Below are 13605 nucleotides of genomic sequence, written 5' to 3'. Positions count from 1 at the left end.
AACCCTTTAGTTAAGCAATAACTATATACAAGTATTGCAGACAATCCGCACTTGGGATGGGCGCCCAGCATCCACTACGGACTACGAGAAATATAATTACCGGTGAGTAAATTCTTATTTTCTCTGACGTCCTAAGTGGATGCTGGGACTCCGTAAGGACCATGGGGATTATACCAAAGCTCCCAAACGGGCGGGAGAGTGCGGATGACTCTGCAGCACCGAATGGTCAAACTCTAGGTCCTCCTCAGCCAGGGTGTCAAACTTGTAGAATTTAGCAAACGTGTTTGACCCCGACCAAGTAGCTGCTCGGCAAAGTTGAAGAGCCGAGACCCCTCGGGCAGCCGCCCAAGAAGAGCCCACCTTCCTCGTGGAATGGGCTTTCACTGATTTAGGATGCAGCAGTCCAGCCACAGAATGTGCAAGCTGAATCGTACTACAAATCCAGCGAGCAATAGTCTGCTTTGAAGCAGGTGCACCCAACTTGTTGGGCGCATACAGGATAAATAGCGAGTCAGTCTTTCTGACTCCAGCTGTCCTGGAAACATATATTTTCAGGGCCCTGACTACGTCCAACAACTTGGAAGCCTCCAAGTCTTTTGTAGCCGCAGGCACCACAATAGGTTGGTTCAGATAAAACGCTGATACCACTTTAGGGAGAAACTGGGGACGAGTCCTCAATTCTGCCCTATCCATATGGAAAATCAGATAAGGGCTTTTATGTGACAAAGCCGCCAATTCTGATACACGCCTGGCCGAAGCCAATGCCAACAACATGACCACTTTCCACGTGAGATATTTCAAATCCACGGTTTTCAGTGGCTCAAACCAATGTGACTTTAGGAAATCTAACACCACGTTGAGATCCCAAGGTGCCACAGGAGGCACAAAAGGGGGCTGAATATGCAGCACTCCCTTAACAAAGGTCTGAACTTCAGGTAGTGAAGCCAGTACTCTCTGGAAGAAAATCGATAGAGCCGAAATCTGGACCTTAATGGAACCCAATTTAAGGCCCATAGTCACCCCTGACTGTAGGAAGTGCAGGAAACGGCCCAGCTGAAATTCCTCCGTTGGGGCTTTCCTGGCCTCACACCACGCAATATATTTTCGCCATATGCGGTGATAATGGTTTGCGGTTACTTCGTTCCTAGCCTTAATCAGCGTAGGAATGACTTCCTCCGGAATGCCCTTTTCCTTCAGGATCCGGTGTTCAACCGCCATGCCGTCAAACGCAGCTGCGGTAAGTCTTGGAACAGACAGGGCCCCTGCAGCAGCAGGTCTTGTCTGAGCGGTAGAGGCAATGGGTCCTCTGAGATCATTTCTTGAAGTTCCGGGTACCAAGCTCTTCTTGGCCAATCCGGAACAATGAGTATAGTTCTTACTCCTCTTCTCCGTATTATCCTCAGTACCTTTGGTATGAGAGGAAGTGGAGGGAACACATAAACCGACCGGTACACCCACGGTGTCACTAGAGCGTCCACAGCTATCGCCTGCGGGTCTCTTGACCTGGCGCAATACTTTTCTAGTTTTTTGTTTAGGCGGGACGCCATCATGTCCACCTGTGGCCTTTCCCAACGGTTTACAATCATTTAGAAGACTTCTGGATGAAGTCCCCACTCTCCCGGGTGGAGGTCGTGCCTGCTGAGGAAGTCTGCTTCCCAGTTGTCCACTCCCGGAATGAACACTGCTGACAGTGCTAACACGTGATTTTCCGCCCATCGGAGAATCCTTGTGGCTTCTGCCATCGCTGTCCTGCTTCTCGTGCCGCCCTGTCGGTTTACATGGGCGACCGCCGTGATGTTGTCTGACTGGATCAGTACCGGCTGGTTTGAAGCAGGGGTTTTGCCTGACTTAGGGCATTGTAAATGGCCCTTAGTTCCAGAATATTTATGTGCAGGGAAGTCTCCTGACTTGACCATAGTCCTTGGAAGTTTCTTCCCTGTGTGACTGCCCCCTAGCCTCGAAGGCTGGCATCGGTGGTCACCAGGACCCAGTCCTGTATGCCGAATCTGCGGCCCTCTTGAAGATGAGCACTCTGCAGCCACCACAGCAGTGTTATGCACACCAGTGCCAGCAGGAATGTACTGGTGTCTGAACGGTGAGGGATGCAAAACAAATGAACTCACAGACAGACTGGGGAATATGACATTACATACACAGAAGGTGATAGGGTAACAAAATAAACACAAAGTGAACAGAGAAGCCCCAAAGGCTAAGAAACTGGGTGTCTCCCTAATATTAGGAATGCTCAGATGGAAAGAAGCAAGATGTAGTGATTTAATACGTAGAGAACCCGAAATGCTGTTGCTAAGGGCAACAGCAAAACCCTAAAGGGTTACCAACGGGTGTGGCAGTAAACTCCTTGGTCAGAGATGGAATAATAGACACAAGGAGAGTCTCCACAATCCTAGTCCTCACTTGCAGTGCACTGGTTCAGCTTACTGCCACTAAACTGACACCTGAACACCTTGCACAGTGAGAAAGGATTTTGGCAGGCAAGTCTGAGAATACAGCCGCAAACTTGCTAGGTTCACAGAGTAGCAAAAGAACCCCAGCAGGTTAAACGACTGACTCCAGTCTTACTGCTAGGTCTGGATTGGCAGAGTGTAATACCAAATCCCAAGGCCTATTTGCAGTAAGCAACAAACAAATACAAAGTTTACACAGTACTAGCTAGCTTTCAGGAACTGACTAACCAACAAAGATTCAGCAGCATCTGCCTAACCTGAGAAGAGGGTTTATATAGCAGGTGCTGTCCACGCCCCACTCAGACCTCACAGACTGTGAGCACAAAAACCAGCACCGGATCCCCTGCCGTGCACAGAGCCTGTAACCACTGCACAGCAAAAGACCCGAACCGGAGTATCAGCTACGCTCAGGTTACTCCGCTAGCACTTGTCTCCCGGTTGCCATGACGACGTGGCAGCACAGAGCAGGAGACCCTAACAAGCAGAGACACCCTTGTCCTTGGAGACAGGGTTATCAATCGATGCATCTGAAGATGCGATCCGGACCACTTGTCCAACAGGTCCCACTGAAAGGTTCTTGCATGAAACCTGCCGAATGGAATCGCTTCGTAGGAAGCTACCATTTTTCCCAGGATCCGCGTGCAGTGATGCACCGACACCTGTTTTGGTTTTAGGAGGCCTCTGACTAGAGATGACAGCTCCTTGGCCTTCTCCTCCGGGAGAAACACTTTTTTCTGTTCTGTTTCCAGAACCATCCCCAGGAACAGTAGACGTGTCGTAGGGACCAGCTGTGACTTTGGAATGTTTAGAATCCAGCCGTGCTGTTGTAGCACTTCCCGAGATAGTGCTACCCCGACCAACAACTGCTCTCTGGACCTCGCCTTTATCAGGAGATCGTCCAAGCTACGTTATCGTATCGTATCAGCTACGCTCAGGTTACTCCGCTAGCACTTGTCTCCCGGTTGCCATGACGACGTGGCAGCACAGAGCAGGAGACCCTAACAGTACCCCCCCTCTGACGAGGGGTCAAAGAACCCCTACCACCGGGTTTATCGGGGAACTGCGAGAAGAAAGAGCGTAACAGTCTGGGGGCATGAAGATCACAACTGCGCACCCAAGACCGCTCCTCCGGGCCATACCCCTTCCAGTGCACCAAAAATGACAGCCGACCCCGAACCATCTTGGAGTCAAGAACCCTTTCAACCACAAACTCCCTCTGACCCCGTATCAGAAGAGGAGAAGGTCTTCCACTGGAAGAAGGATTATTAGCCGCCAGTTTTAAAAGGGAACAATGAAATGTTTTATTGATACCCAATGAACAGGGCAGATCTAACTGAAATGCCACCGGATTGATAACCCTGGTGATCTTATAAGGGCCGATGAACCGGGGGCCAAACTTATGAGATGGCTGACTCAACTTCAAATTCTTGGTGGACAACCAGACGAAGTCTCCTAATTTGAAGCTGCAGGGTCTTCTCCGCTTATCAAAAACCCTTTTGGTCACTAATGACACAGACACAAGGGCTTTCTTCACTTTCCTCCAAATACCTCTAAGGACCGAAACCACAGAGGAACCACCAGGCGTGGAGTCCAGGGGGTCAAAAGAATTGGCCTTAGGATGATGCCCATACACACAAAGGAAGGGAGAGATCCCTGTAGCAGAGTGAGCCGCGTTGTTATAGGCAAACTCCGCCATGGACAGATGAGCAACCCAGTCAGTCTGACACTTGGAGACATAACATCTGAGGAACTGCTCCAAGGACTGGTTCACCCTTTCAGTCTGCCCATTAGACTGCGGATGGTAGCCTGACGACAAGCTGACAGAAATCTGGAGATCGGAACAAAATGCCCTCCAGAATTTGGCCACAAACTGGGATCCGCGGTCAGAGACCACATCAAGTGGCAACCCGTGGAGACGCACAACATACAGCATAAATAATTCAGACAGGCGTCTGGCCGATGGCAGCCCAACCAATGGAACGAAGTGCGCCATCTTCGAAAACCTGTCAACGACAACCCAGATGGCTGTCATCCCCGAGGATTTGGGCAAGTCCACCACAAAATCCACTGAAATGTGGGTCCATGGCTTAGATGGAATAGAGAGTGGATGTAATGGGCCAACAGGAACCCCTCTAGGAGTCTTATTTCGGGCACAGATGTCACATGCCCGAACCCACTGATCCACATCCCTAGCCACCGAGGGCCACCACACCGCCCTAGATAGCAACTCCCGAGTTCTGGCAATACCCGGGTGACCTGCCGACTTCTTGGCATGGAATTCCAGGAACACTCGCTGTCTTAACCTAGGAGGCACAAACAAAAGACCTACCGGAAGGTCTGGAGGAGCCTGCTCCTGTGCTCTAAGGACTAATGACAAGAGGTCCTGGGTAATGCCCACTTTAATACATGATGGGGACACAATGGGCAATGGCTCCTCGGTGGTCTCCTGGATTGGAGCAAAACTCCGCGAGAGCGCATCAGCCTTGATGTTTTTTGACCCAGGGCGATATGTTATCAAAAAATTAAAGCGAGCAAAAAACAAAGCCCATCGTGCCTGCCTGGCATTGAGGCGCTTCGCTGACTCTAAATATGCCAAATTCTTATGGTCGGTGAGAATTGAGACCACAAACTTAGCCCCCTCAAGCCAGTGTCTCCACTCCTCGAGTGCATCCTTAATAGCCAACAATTCCCGGTTACCCACGTCATAATTCATCTCGGCAGGCGAAAATTTACGGGAAAAGTAAACACAGGGATGAAGGCGATTATCAGACACCCCCATCTGAGAGAGCACTGCCCCAATACCCATCTCAGAGGCATCCACCTCCACCACAAAAGGACGCTCTGGATCTGGGTGTCGCAGCACCTTGGCCGAGACAAATGCCCTTTAGAGACGGGCAAAAGCCGCTTTGGCCTCACAAGACCAGTGAGCAACATCCGCCCCTTTCTTAGTGAGTGCCACCAAGGGCGCCACTATAGACGAAAATCCAGCGATAAATCGTCTATAAAAATTCGCAAAGCCCAGAAAACGCTGAAGCGCCTTCAAACTAGTGGGCTGCACCCAATCCAGGACTGCCTGTACCTTGGAAACCTCCATTTGGAAACCTTCTGGGGAGATAATATATCCTAGAAATGCGATTTGCTGAACTTCAAATTCGCACTTCTCCAGCTTCGCCCCAAGCCGGTGGTCTCTGAGTTTCTGGAGGACTAAGCGTACATGCTTCCGATGTTCCTCCAGGGAATGGGAGAAGATTAGGATGTCATCTTAGTATACAACTAAGAATCTATCCAAATATTCCCTAAGCACATCGTTCATGAAGTCCTGGAAGACTGCCGGGGCATTACAGAGCCCAAAAGGCATCACCAAATATTCATAATGCCCTGAGTGGGTATTAAAGGCAGTCTTCCATTCATCCCCCTCTCTTATTCGGATTAGATTGTACGCACCGCGTAGGTCAATCTTAGAAAAAATGGTGGCAGTACGAAGCTGGTCAAACAAGACCGAAATGAGAGGCAGTGGGTATGAGTTTTTAATCGTGATACGGTTCAATTCCCTGAAGTCGATGCAGGGTCGCAACGAACCGTCCTTTTTACCCACGAAGAAGAACCCTGACCCAACTGGAGACTGTGAAGGTCTGATAAATCCCTTAGCCAAGTTCTCCTGAATGTACTCTGCCATAGCCTGAGTCTCAGGACGTGACAGGGAGTACAACCTGCTCTTGGGAAGCTTGGCATTCGGCAACAAATCAATGGCACAGTCATAGGGGCGATGGGGAGGTAGTACCTCTGCAACTCTTTTGGAGAACACGTCCGCAAAATCTACATAACATCCTGGCAATCCTGGCAAACTTAGCTGCGAAAGCCTGACTGGAAGGCTCAAGCAACTCCTGAAACAATCAGTACCCCAACTAAGAATCTCCCCAGAGACCCAGTCAAATTGAGGATTGTGGGCCCTTAACCAGGGTAACCCCAACACCAATGGGGCAAAAGTACAGACAGTCACATAAAAGGACAATTTTTCAGAGTGTGTGGCTCCAATAGACAAAGAAATCTGGCTAGTGCAAGAGGTAATTTTACCCTGGGATAATGGTTCCCCGTTTAACCCACAAATCTCAATTTCCGATGCCAAGGGTACTAAGGGAACAGAGTGTTTCAGGGCGAATTGGCGGTCCATAAAAACCCCGTCGGCCCCACTGTCCACAAAGGCCTCAGTCTTGACAGTTTGACCGAGGATCTTCAAGGTCACCGGAATGATAAAAGTCTTCTTGGGAAATTCTGACTTCTGGCCTGACAGGATATTTCCCATCACCCTCAGGCCCTGAAGTTTTCCGGCTTTTCTGGGCATGATACTACCACATGACCTTTATTCCCACAGTACAAACATAACCCCTGCTGTCTCCTCCGCATCTTCTCACGCGAGGAGAGGCGGGTAGCCCCAATCTGCATAGGCTCCTCGGAAAATTCCTCAGAGTCTGAGGTTCCCTTGGGAAAGAAGGAAACCTCGGTCTCCCTTTCAAGCCTGCGCTCTCTCAGCCGTCTATCCACCCGAATGGATAACTGCATGAGCTGATCCAAGCTATCAGGCAAGGGATATTGTACCAGTTGGTCTTTTAACTGGTTAGAAAGACCTCTTCGGTACTGGTGTCTCAGGGCTGGGTCATTCCACTGAGTATCATGGGCCAACCTCCGAAACTCCGTACAATAAACCTCAACTGGCCTTCGCCCTTGCTTAAGGATCGAAATCTGAGCCTCGGCTGAGGCCGTCTTGTCAGGGTCATCATACAACATGCCCAGTGCCGTAAAAAAAGCATCAACACTTTTAAGCGACGGACAGTCAGGCTGCAACCCATATGCCCAGACCTGTGGGTCTCCTTGTAGCAGGGAAATCACTATGCCCACCCGCTGAATCTCCGACCCAGAAGACTGAGGCCTAAGCTGGAAATATAGCTTGCAGCTCTCCTTGAAACAAAAGAACTGCGAGCGATCTCCAGAAAAACGATCCGGGAGATTTACTTTCGGCTCCTTAACCCCTGAAGGTACTGCTGCGGGAGCTCCGCCAGCGGCCTGCGAGGTGTGCATTTTAATGGACAAATCATTAAATTGTCGAGTCAGGACCTGCACCTGATCGACCACCTGTTGCAAAGTATTTTGAGGGGTTTGCTCCATATTCCCACAAAATTTCAACAGGAGTATTAGGCTGCTGAATATGTTATGCACACCAGTGCCAGCAGGAATGTACTGGTGTCTGAACGGTGAGGGATGCAAAACAAATGAACTCACAGACCGACTGGGGAATATGACATTACATACACAGAAGGTGATAGGGTAACAAAATAAACACAAAGTGAACAGAGAAGCCCCAAAGGCTAAGAAACTGGGTGTCTCCCTAATATTAGGAATGCTCAGATGGAAAGAAGCAAGATGTAGTGATTTAATACGTAGAGAACCCGAAATGCTGTTGCTAAGGGCAACAGCAAAACCCTAAAGGGTTACCAACGGGTGTGGCAGTAAACTCCTTGGTCAGAGATGGAATAATAGACACAAGGAGAGTCTCCACAATCCTAGTCCTCACTTGCAGTGCACTGGTTCAGCTTACTGCCACTAAACTGACACCTGAACACCTTGCACAGTGAGAAAGGATTTTGGCAGGCAAGTCTGAGAATACAGCCGCAAACTTGCTAGGTTCACAGAGTAGCAAAAGAACCCCAGCAGGTTAAACGACTGACTCCAGTCTTACTGCTAGGTCTGGATTGGCAGAGTGTAATACCAAATCCCAAGGCCTATTTGCAGTAAGCAACAAACAAATACAAAGTTTACACAGTACTAGCTAGCTTTCAGGAACTGACTAACCAACAAAGATTCAGCAGCATCTGCCTAACCTGAGAAGAGGGTTTATATAGCAGGTGCTGTCCACGCCCCACTCAGACCTCACAGACTGTGAGCACAAAAACCAGCACCGGATCCCCTGCCGTGCACAGAGCCTGTAACCACTGCACAGCAAAAGACCCGAACCGGAGTATCAGCTACGCTCAGGTTACTCCGCTAGCACTTGTCTCCCGGTTGCCATGACGACGTGGCAGCACAGAGCAGGAGACCCTAACAAGCAGAGACACCCTTGTCCTTGGAGACAGGGTTATCAATCGATGCATCTGAAGATGCGATCCGGACCACTTGTCCAACAGGTCCCACTGAAAGGTTCTTGCATGAAACCTGCCGAATGGAATCGCTTCGTAGGAAGCTACCATTTTTCCCAGGATCCGCGTGCAGTGATGCACCGACACCTGTTTTGGTTTTAGGAGGCCTCTGACTAGAGATGACAGCTCCTTGGCCTTCTCCTCCGGGAGAAACACTTTTTTCTGTTCTGTTTCCAGAACCATCCCCAGGAACAGTAGACGTGTCGTAGGGACCAGCTGTGACTTTGGAATGTTTAGAATCCAGCCGTGCTGTTGTAGCACTTCCCGAGATAGTGCTACCCCGACCAACAACTGCTCTCTGGACCTCGCCTTTATCAGGAGATCGTCCAAGTACGGGATAATTAAAACTCCCTTCTTTCGAAGGAGTATCATCATTTCGGCCATTACCTTGGTAAAGACCCTCGGAGCCGTGGATAGACCGAACGGCAATGTCTGGAATTGGTAATGACAATCCTGTACCACAAATCTGAGGTACTCCTGGTGAGGATGGTAAATGGGGACATGCAGGTAAGCATCCTTGATGTCCAGCGATACCATGTAATCCCCCTCGTCCAGGCTTGCAATAACCGCCCTGAGCGATTCCATCTTGAACTTGAATTTTTTTATATAAGTGTTCAAGGATTTCAAATTTAAAATGGGTCTCACCGAACCGTCCGGTTTCGGTACCACAAACATTGTGGAATAGTAACCCCTTCCTTGTTGAAGTAGGGGTACCTTTACTATCACCTGTTGTGAATACAGCTTGTGAATTGCCTGTAACACTGCCTCCCTGCCTGAGGGAGTGGTTGGCAAGGCAGATTTGAGGAAACGGCGGGGAGGAGACGTCTCGAATTCCAGCTTGTACCCCTGAGATACTATCTGAAAAATCCAGGGATCCACCCGTGAGCGAGCCCACTGATTGCTGAAATATTTGAGACGGGCCCCCACCGTATCTGGCTCCGCCTGTGGAGCCCCAGCGTCATGCTGTGGACTTAGAGGAAGCGGGGGAGGACTTTTGCTCCTGGGAACTGGCTGTATGCTGCAGCTTCTTTCCCCTACCTCTGCCTCTGGGCAGAAAGGACGCGCCTTTAACCCGCTTGCCCCTATTGGGCCTAAAGGACTGTACCTGATAATACGGTGCTTTCTTTGGTTGTGAGGGAACATGGGGTAAAAATTTAGACTTCCCAGCTGTTGCTGTGGAAACGAGGTCCGAGAGACCATCCCCGAACAACTCCTCACCCTTATAAGGCAGAACTTCCATGTGTCTTTTGGAATCTGCATCTCCTGTCCACTGCCGAGTCCATAACCCTCTCCTGGCAGAAATGGACATTGCACTAATTTTGGATGCCAGCCGGCAAATATCCCTCATGTATAAAAGTGCGTCTTTTATATGCTCTACGGTTAGCAATATAGTGTCCCTGTCTAGGGTATCTATATTTTCTGACAGGGAATCTGACCACGCAGCAGCAGCACTGCACATCCAGGCTGAAGCAATAGCCGGTCTCAGTATAACACCTGTGTGTGTATATATAGATTTCAGGATAGCCTCCTGATTTCTATCAGCAGATTCCTTCAGGGCGGCCGTATCCGGAGACGGTAGTGCCACCTTCTTTGACAAGCGTGTGAGCGCTTTATCCACCCTAGGGGATGTTTCCCAGCGTGACCTATCCTCTGGCGGGAAAGGGTACGCCATTAGTAACCTCTTAGAAATTACCAGCTTTTTATCAGGGGAAGCCCACGCTTCTTCACACACTTCATTTAACTCCTCAGATGGAGGTTTTTTCTCTCCAAACATTATACCCTTTTTTGTGGTACCGGGGGTAACATCAGAAATGTGCAACACATTTTTCATTGCCTCAATCATGTAACGTGTGGCCCTACTGGAAGTTACATTAGTCTCATCGTCGTCGACACTGGAGTCAGTATCCGTGTCGACATCTGTGTCTGCCATCTGAGGTAGCGGGCGTTTTAGAGCCCCTGATGGCTTTTGAGACGCCTGGGCAGGCACAGGCTGAGAAGCCGGCTGTCCCACATTAGGTAAGTCGTCAAACCTTTTATGTAAGGAGTCGACACTGTCACGTAATTCCTTCCACAGCACCATCCACTCAGGTGTCGACCCCGCAGGGGGTGACATCACATTTACAGGCATCTGCTCCGCCTCCACATAAGCCTCCTCATCAAACATGTCGACACAGCCGTACCGACACACCGCAAACACACAGGGATGCTCTGACAGAGGACAGGACCCCACAAAGCCCTTTGGGGAGACAGAGAGAGAGTATGCCAGCACACACCAGAGCGCTATATAACACAGGGATCCCACTATAAATGAGTGTTTTCCCTTATAGCTGCTTTTTATATATCAATATATATATATCTATCCTGCGCCTAAATTTAGTGCCCCCCTCTCTTTTTTACCCTTCTGTAGTATTCAGACTGCAGGGGAGAGCCAGGGAGCTTCCTTCCAGCGGAGCTGTGAGGGAAAAATGGCGCCAGTGTGCTGAGGGAGATGGCCCCGCCCCTTTTCCAGCAGACTTCTCCCGCTTTTTCTGGAATACTGGCAGGGGTATTTTTACATCTATATAGCCTCTAGGACTATATATGATGTAGATTTGCCAGCCAAGGTGTCATATATTGCCCTCAGGGCGCCCCCCCCAGCGCCCTGCACCCATCAGTGACCGGAGTGTGAGGTGTAGAGGTGTACATGAGGAGCAATGGCGCACAGCTGCAGTGCTTTGCGCTACCTTGGTGAAGACCGAAGTCTTCTGCCGCCGATTTTCCGGACCTCTTCATGCTTCTGGCTCTGTAAGGGGGACGGCGGCGCGGCTCCGGGAACGAACACCAAGGTCGGGTCCTGCGGTCGATCCCTCTGGAGCTAATGGTGTCCAGTAGCCTAAGAAGCCCAAACTACCACCTGTTAGGTAGGTTCGCTTCTTCTCCCCTTAGTCCCTCGCTGCAGTGAGTCTGTTGCCAGCAGATCTCACTGTAAAATAAAAAACCTAAATATACTTTCTTTCTAGGAGCTCAGGAGAGCCCCTAGTGTGCATCCAGCTCAGCCGGGCACAAGATTCTAACTGAAGTCTGGAGGAGGGTCATAGTGGGAGGAGCCAGTGCACACCAGTTAGACCTAAAGCTTTCTTTATAGTTGTGCCCAGTCTCCTGCGGAGCCGCTATCCCCCCATGGTCCTTACGGAGTCCCAGCATCCACTTAGGACGTCAGAGAAATAGAGTACAGGTAACAAAGAGCACCACAATTCTCAAAACATAATTCAGCTAACATGTAAGTAGCGAGGTAGTAATCATCGTACTACTTGGAACTGGCAGCCATAGATAGAGATGAGCCTTTATCAGCAGGAGAAAATGCAAGTAAAGTTGGTCGCTGAGTAGGAGAGAGCTGCAAGTGAAATGTGTCGAGAAGAGGGCTTTGACAAGAGGAAAGAGGGCCCTGCTCTGAAGAGCTAACAATCTAGTGATAATGGCCGCCACAGCCATTTCCAAGTGATTTGCGCATGCGCACTGGAGATGTCCTCGGAAACAAGCCACGGGTGCCATGTTCCCGGAGACCTGCACATGCGCAGGAGCATATTCGCTGCCAGAGAGTAGGGGTCCGCAACGGAGGCTGCACACAAGCTCTCTCCTCTCTTATAATGCCCCTAGCTTAAAGTCCATATTTTAACTGAAGGAAACCAAAGAAAAACGTCTTGTCAGTATAGGGTATATATTGAATTAATATTAATATGGATTTATAGCATGGAAATTATTGTAATTACATTTACAAGGAAAGGTCATAATAAAGGAGCCATTCTGAATCTCAGTCACTAGTTAGTGTAATAGTGAGGGCTTGTGTTATTTTTGCAACAGATGAAAGGAGGTATGTTGGCAAGGTTTCTGGGAAAATGGTTTTCTAAGACTGTTGATGGGAGCTTGCAGACGTGTAAGGCAGACAGACTGCTTTTGATATGGAGTGTTTAGGTTCGTTGTTACAGCAGCTGAGGCAGGGCCGTGGACGGTAGGAAGTTTAGGGAGTTCCTTCTAACGCTAATTCAGTTAAAGGAAGTTGCTGCTGCCTCTGCCATACACACTGCAGCAGAATGAAAGGCACAGGAACATGTTACACTTTCTGGTTTAAAATGTGAACAAACCTAAGGACATATTTAACTAATTGCAAAGTGAGAAATACTTACATGACATGTATGCTAAAAGTTTCAATTAATAAGTGAATAAAAGTCAGAAAACTATCTATCCTGCAGCCACAACTGCTGTCAGTATGCTGCAGAAGACAGTATGTGACAACACCCAGCTCCGTCCCTTGCTATGTCATAAGGTTTGTCACGTCCACTACCTTGCATCGAGGCGTCATCCAAAAAGTCCAAATGAGATTCTTTCAGCTCCCCAGGTTTTGTGTTACGAAATTCACTTCTGAGGGAGATTTTCCACCATCTCATGATAACCTGTAGGAGGAGCCACAGGTAAAATATTATATATTCTATCATTTGTGAAAGCGCTCACGTAAACGCATGCGAGTTACTGGGTGCATTTCCGTTCAATAGTGAGGAACAGATAAAACATAAATAGAAAAATAGTCACAGTGACAGAAATAAGAAATCCAGTGAGTGGCTGATAAAGATATGGTGAAGTATGGTGCTTCAGTATAATATAGCAATATAGCAAAACACAGGCTCAACAGTTTGGACATTTATCAAGACCATATCAGATTATGAGGCCCACTAATCAAAGTATATTTGCAGCTATATCAAAAACTTGATGTTCAGATATTGGTCCCAGGGGCTACCGCCACCTGAAGATGGTGGTAGCCCATTGTAGACTATGGGCTACTTACCGCACTTGTGGCCGGGCCCTCCCCAGAAGTGGCCGATGTGCAGAGCAGACTTCCCTGGAAGCCCCGATCCCCCTGGCAGCCCCCACAGCACATCGCATGTGCAGGATGATACATCCAGATGATAGGATTG

At 49.1% G+C, this 13605-nt stretch overlaps 1 protein-coding gene across 2 annotated transcripts in view; it reads right to left on the bottom strand.

Moving 5' to 3' along the window:
• Window positions 1–13605, bottom strand: part of FBXO36 (F-box protein 36) — a 399365-nt gene that overhangs the window by 286615 nt on the left and 99145 nt on the right. For both annotated transcript variants that reach the window (XM_063915617.1, XM_063915618.1), the window contains exon 2: window positions 12978–13086. In XM_063915617.1, coding sequence (XP_063771687.1) covers window positions 12978–13086 — 109 coding nt within the window. The remainder of the gene's footprint in view (window positions 1–12977; window positions 13087–13605) is intronic.

This window comes from Pseudophryne corroboree, chromosome 4, assembly GCF_028390025.1.
Source record: "Pseudophryne corroboree isolate aPseCor3 chromosome 4, aPseCor3.hap2, whole genome shotgun sequence".
Lineage (NCBI taxonomy): Eukaryota > Metazoa > Chordata > Amphibia > Anura > Myobatrachidae > Pseudophryne > Pseudophryne corroboree.
Note: the sequence above shows the minus strand (reverse complement) of the source record. Positions and strands in the feature narration are given on the sequence as shown.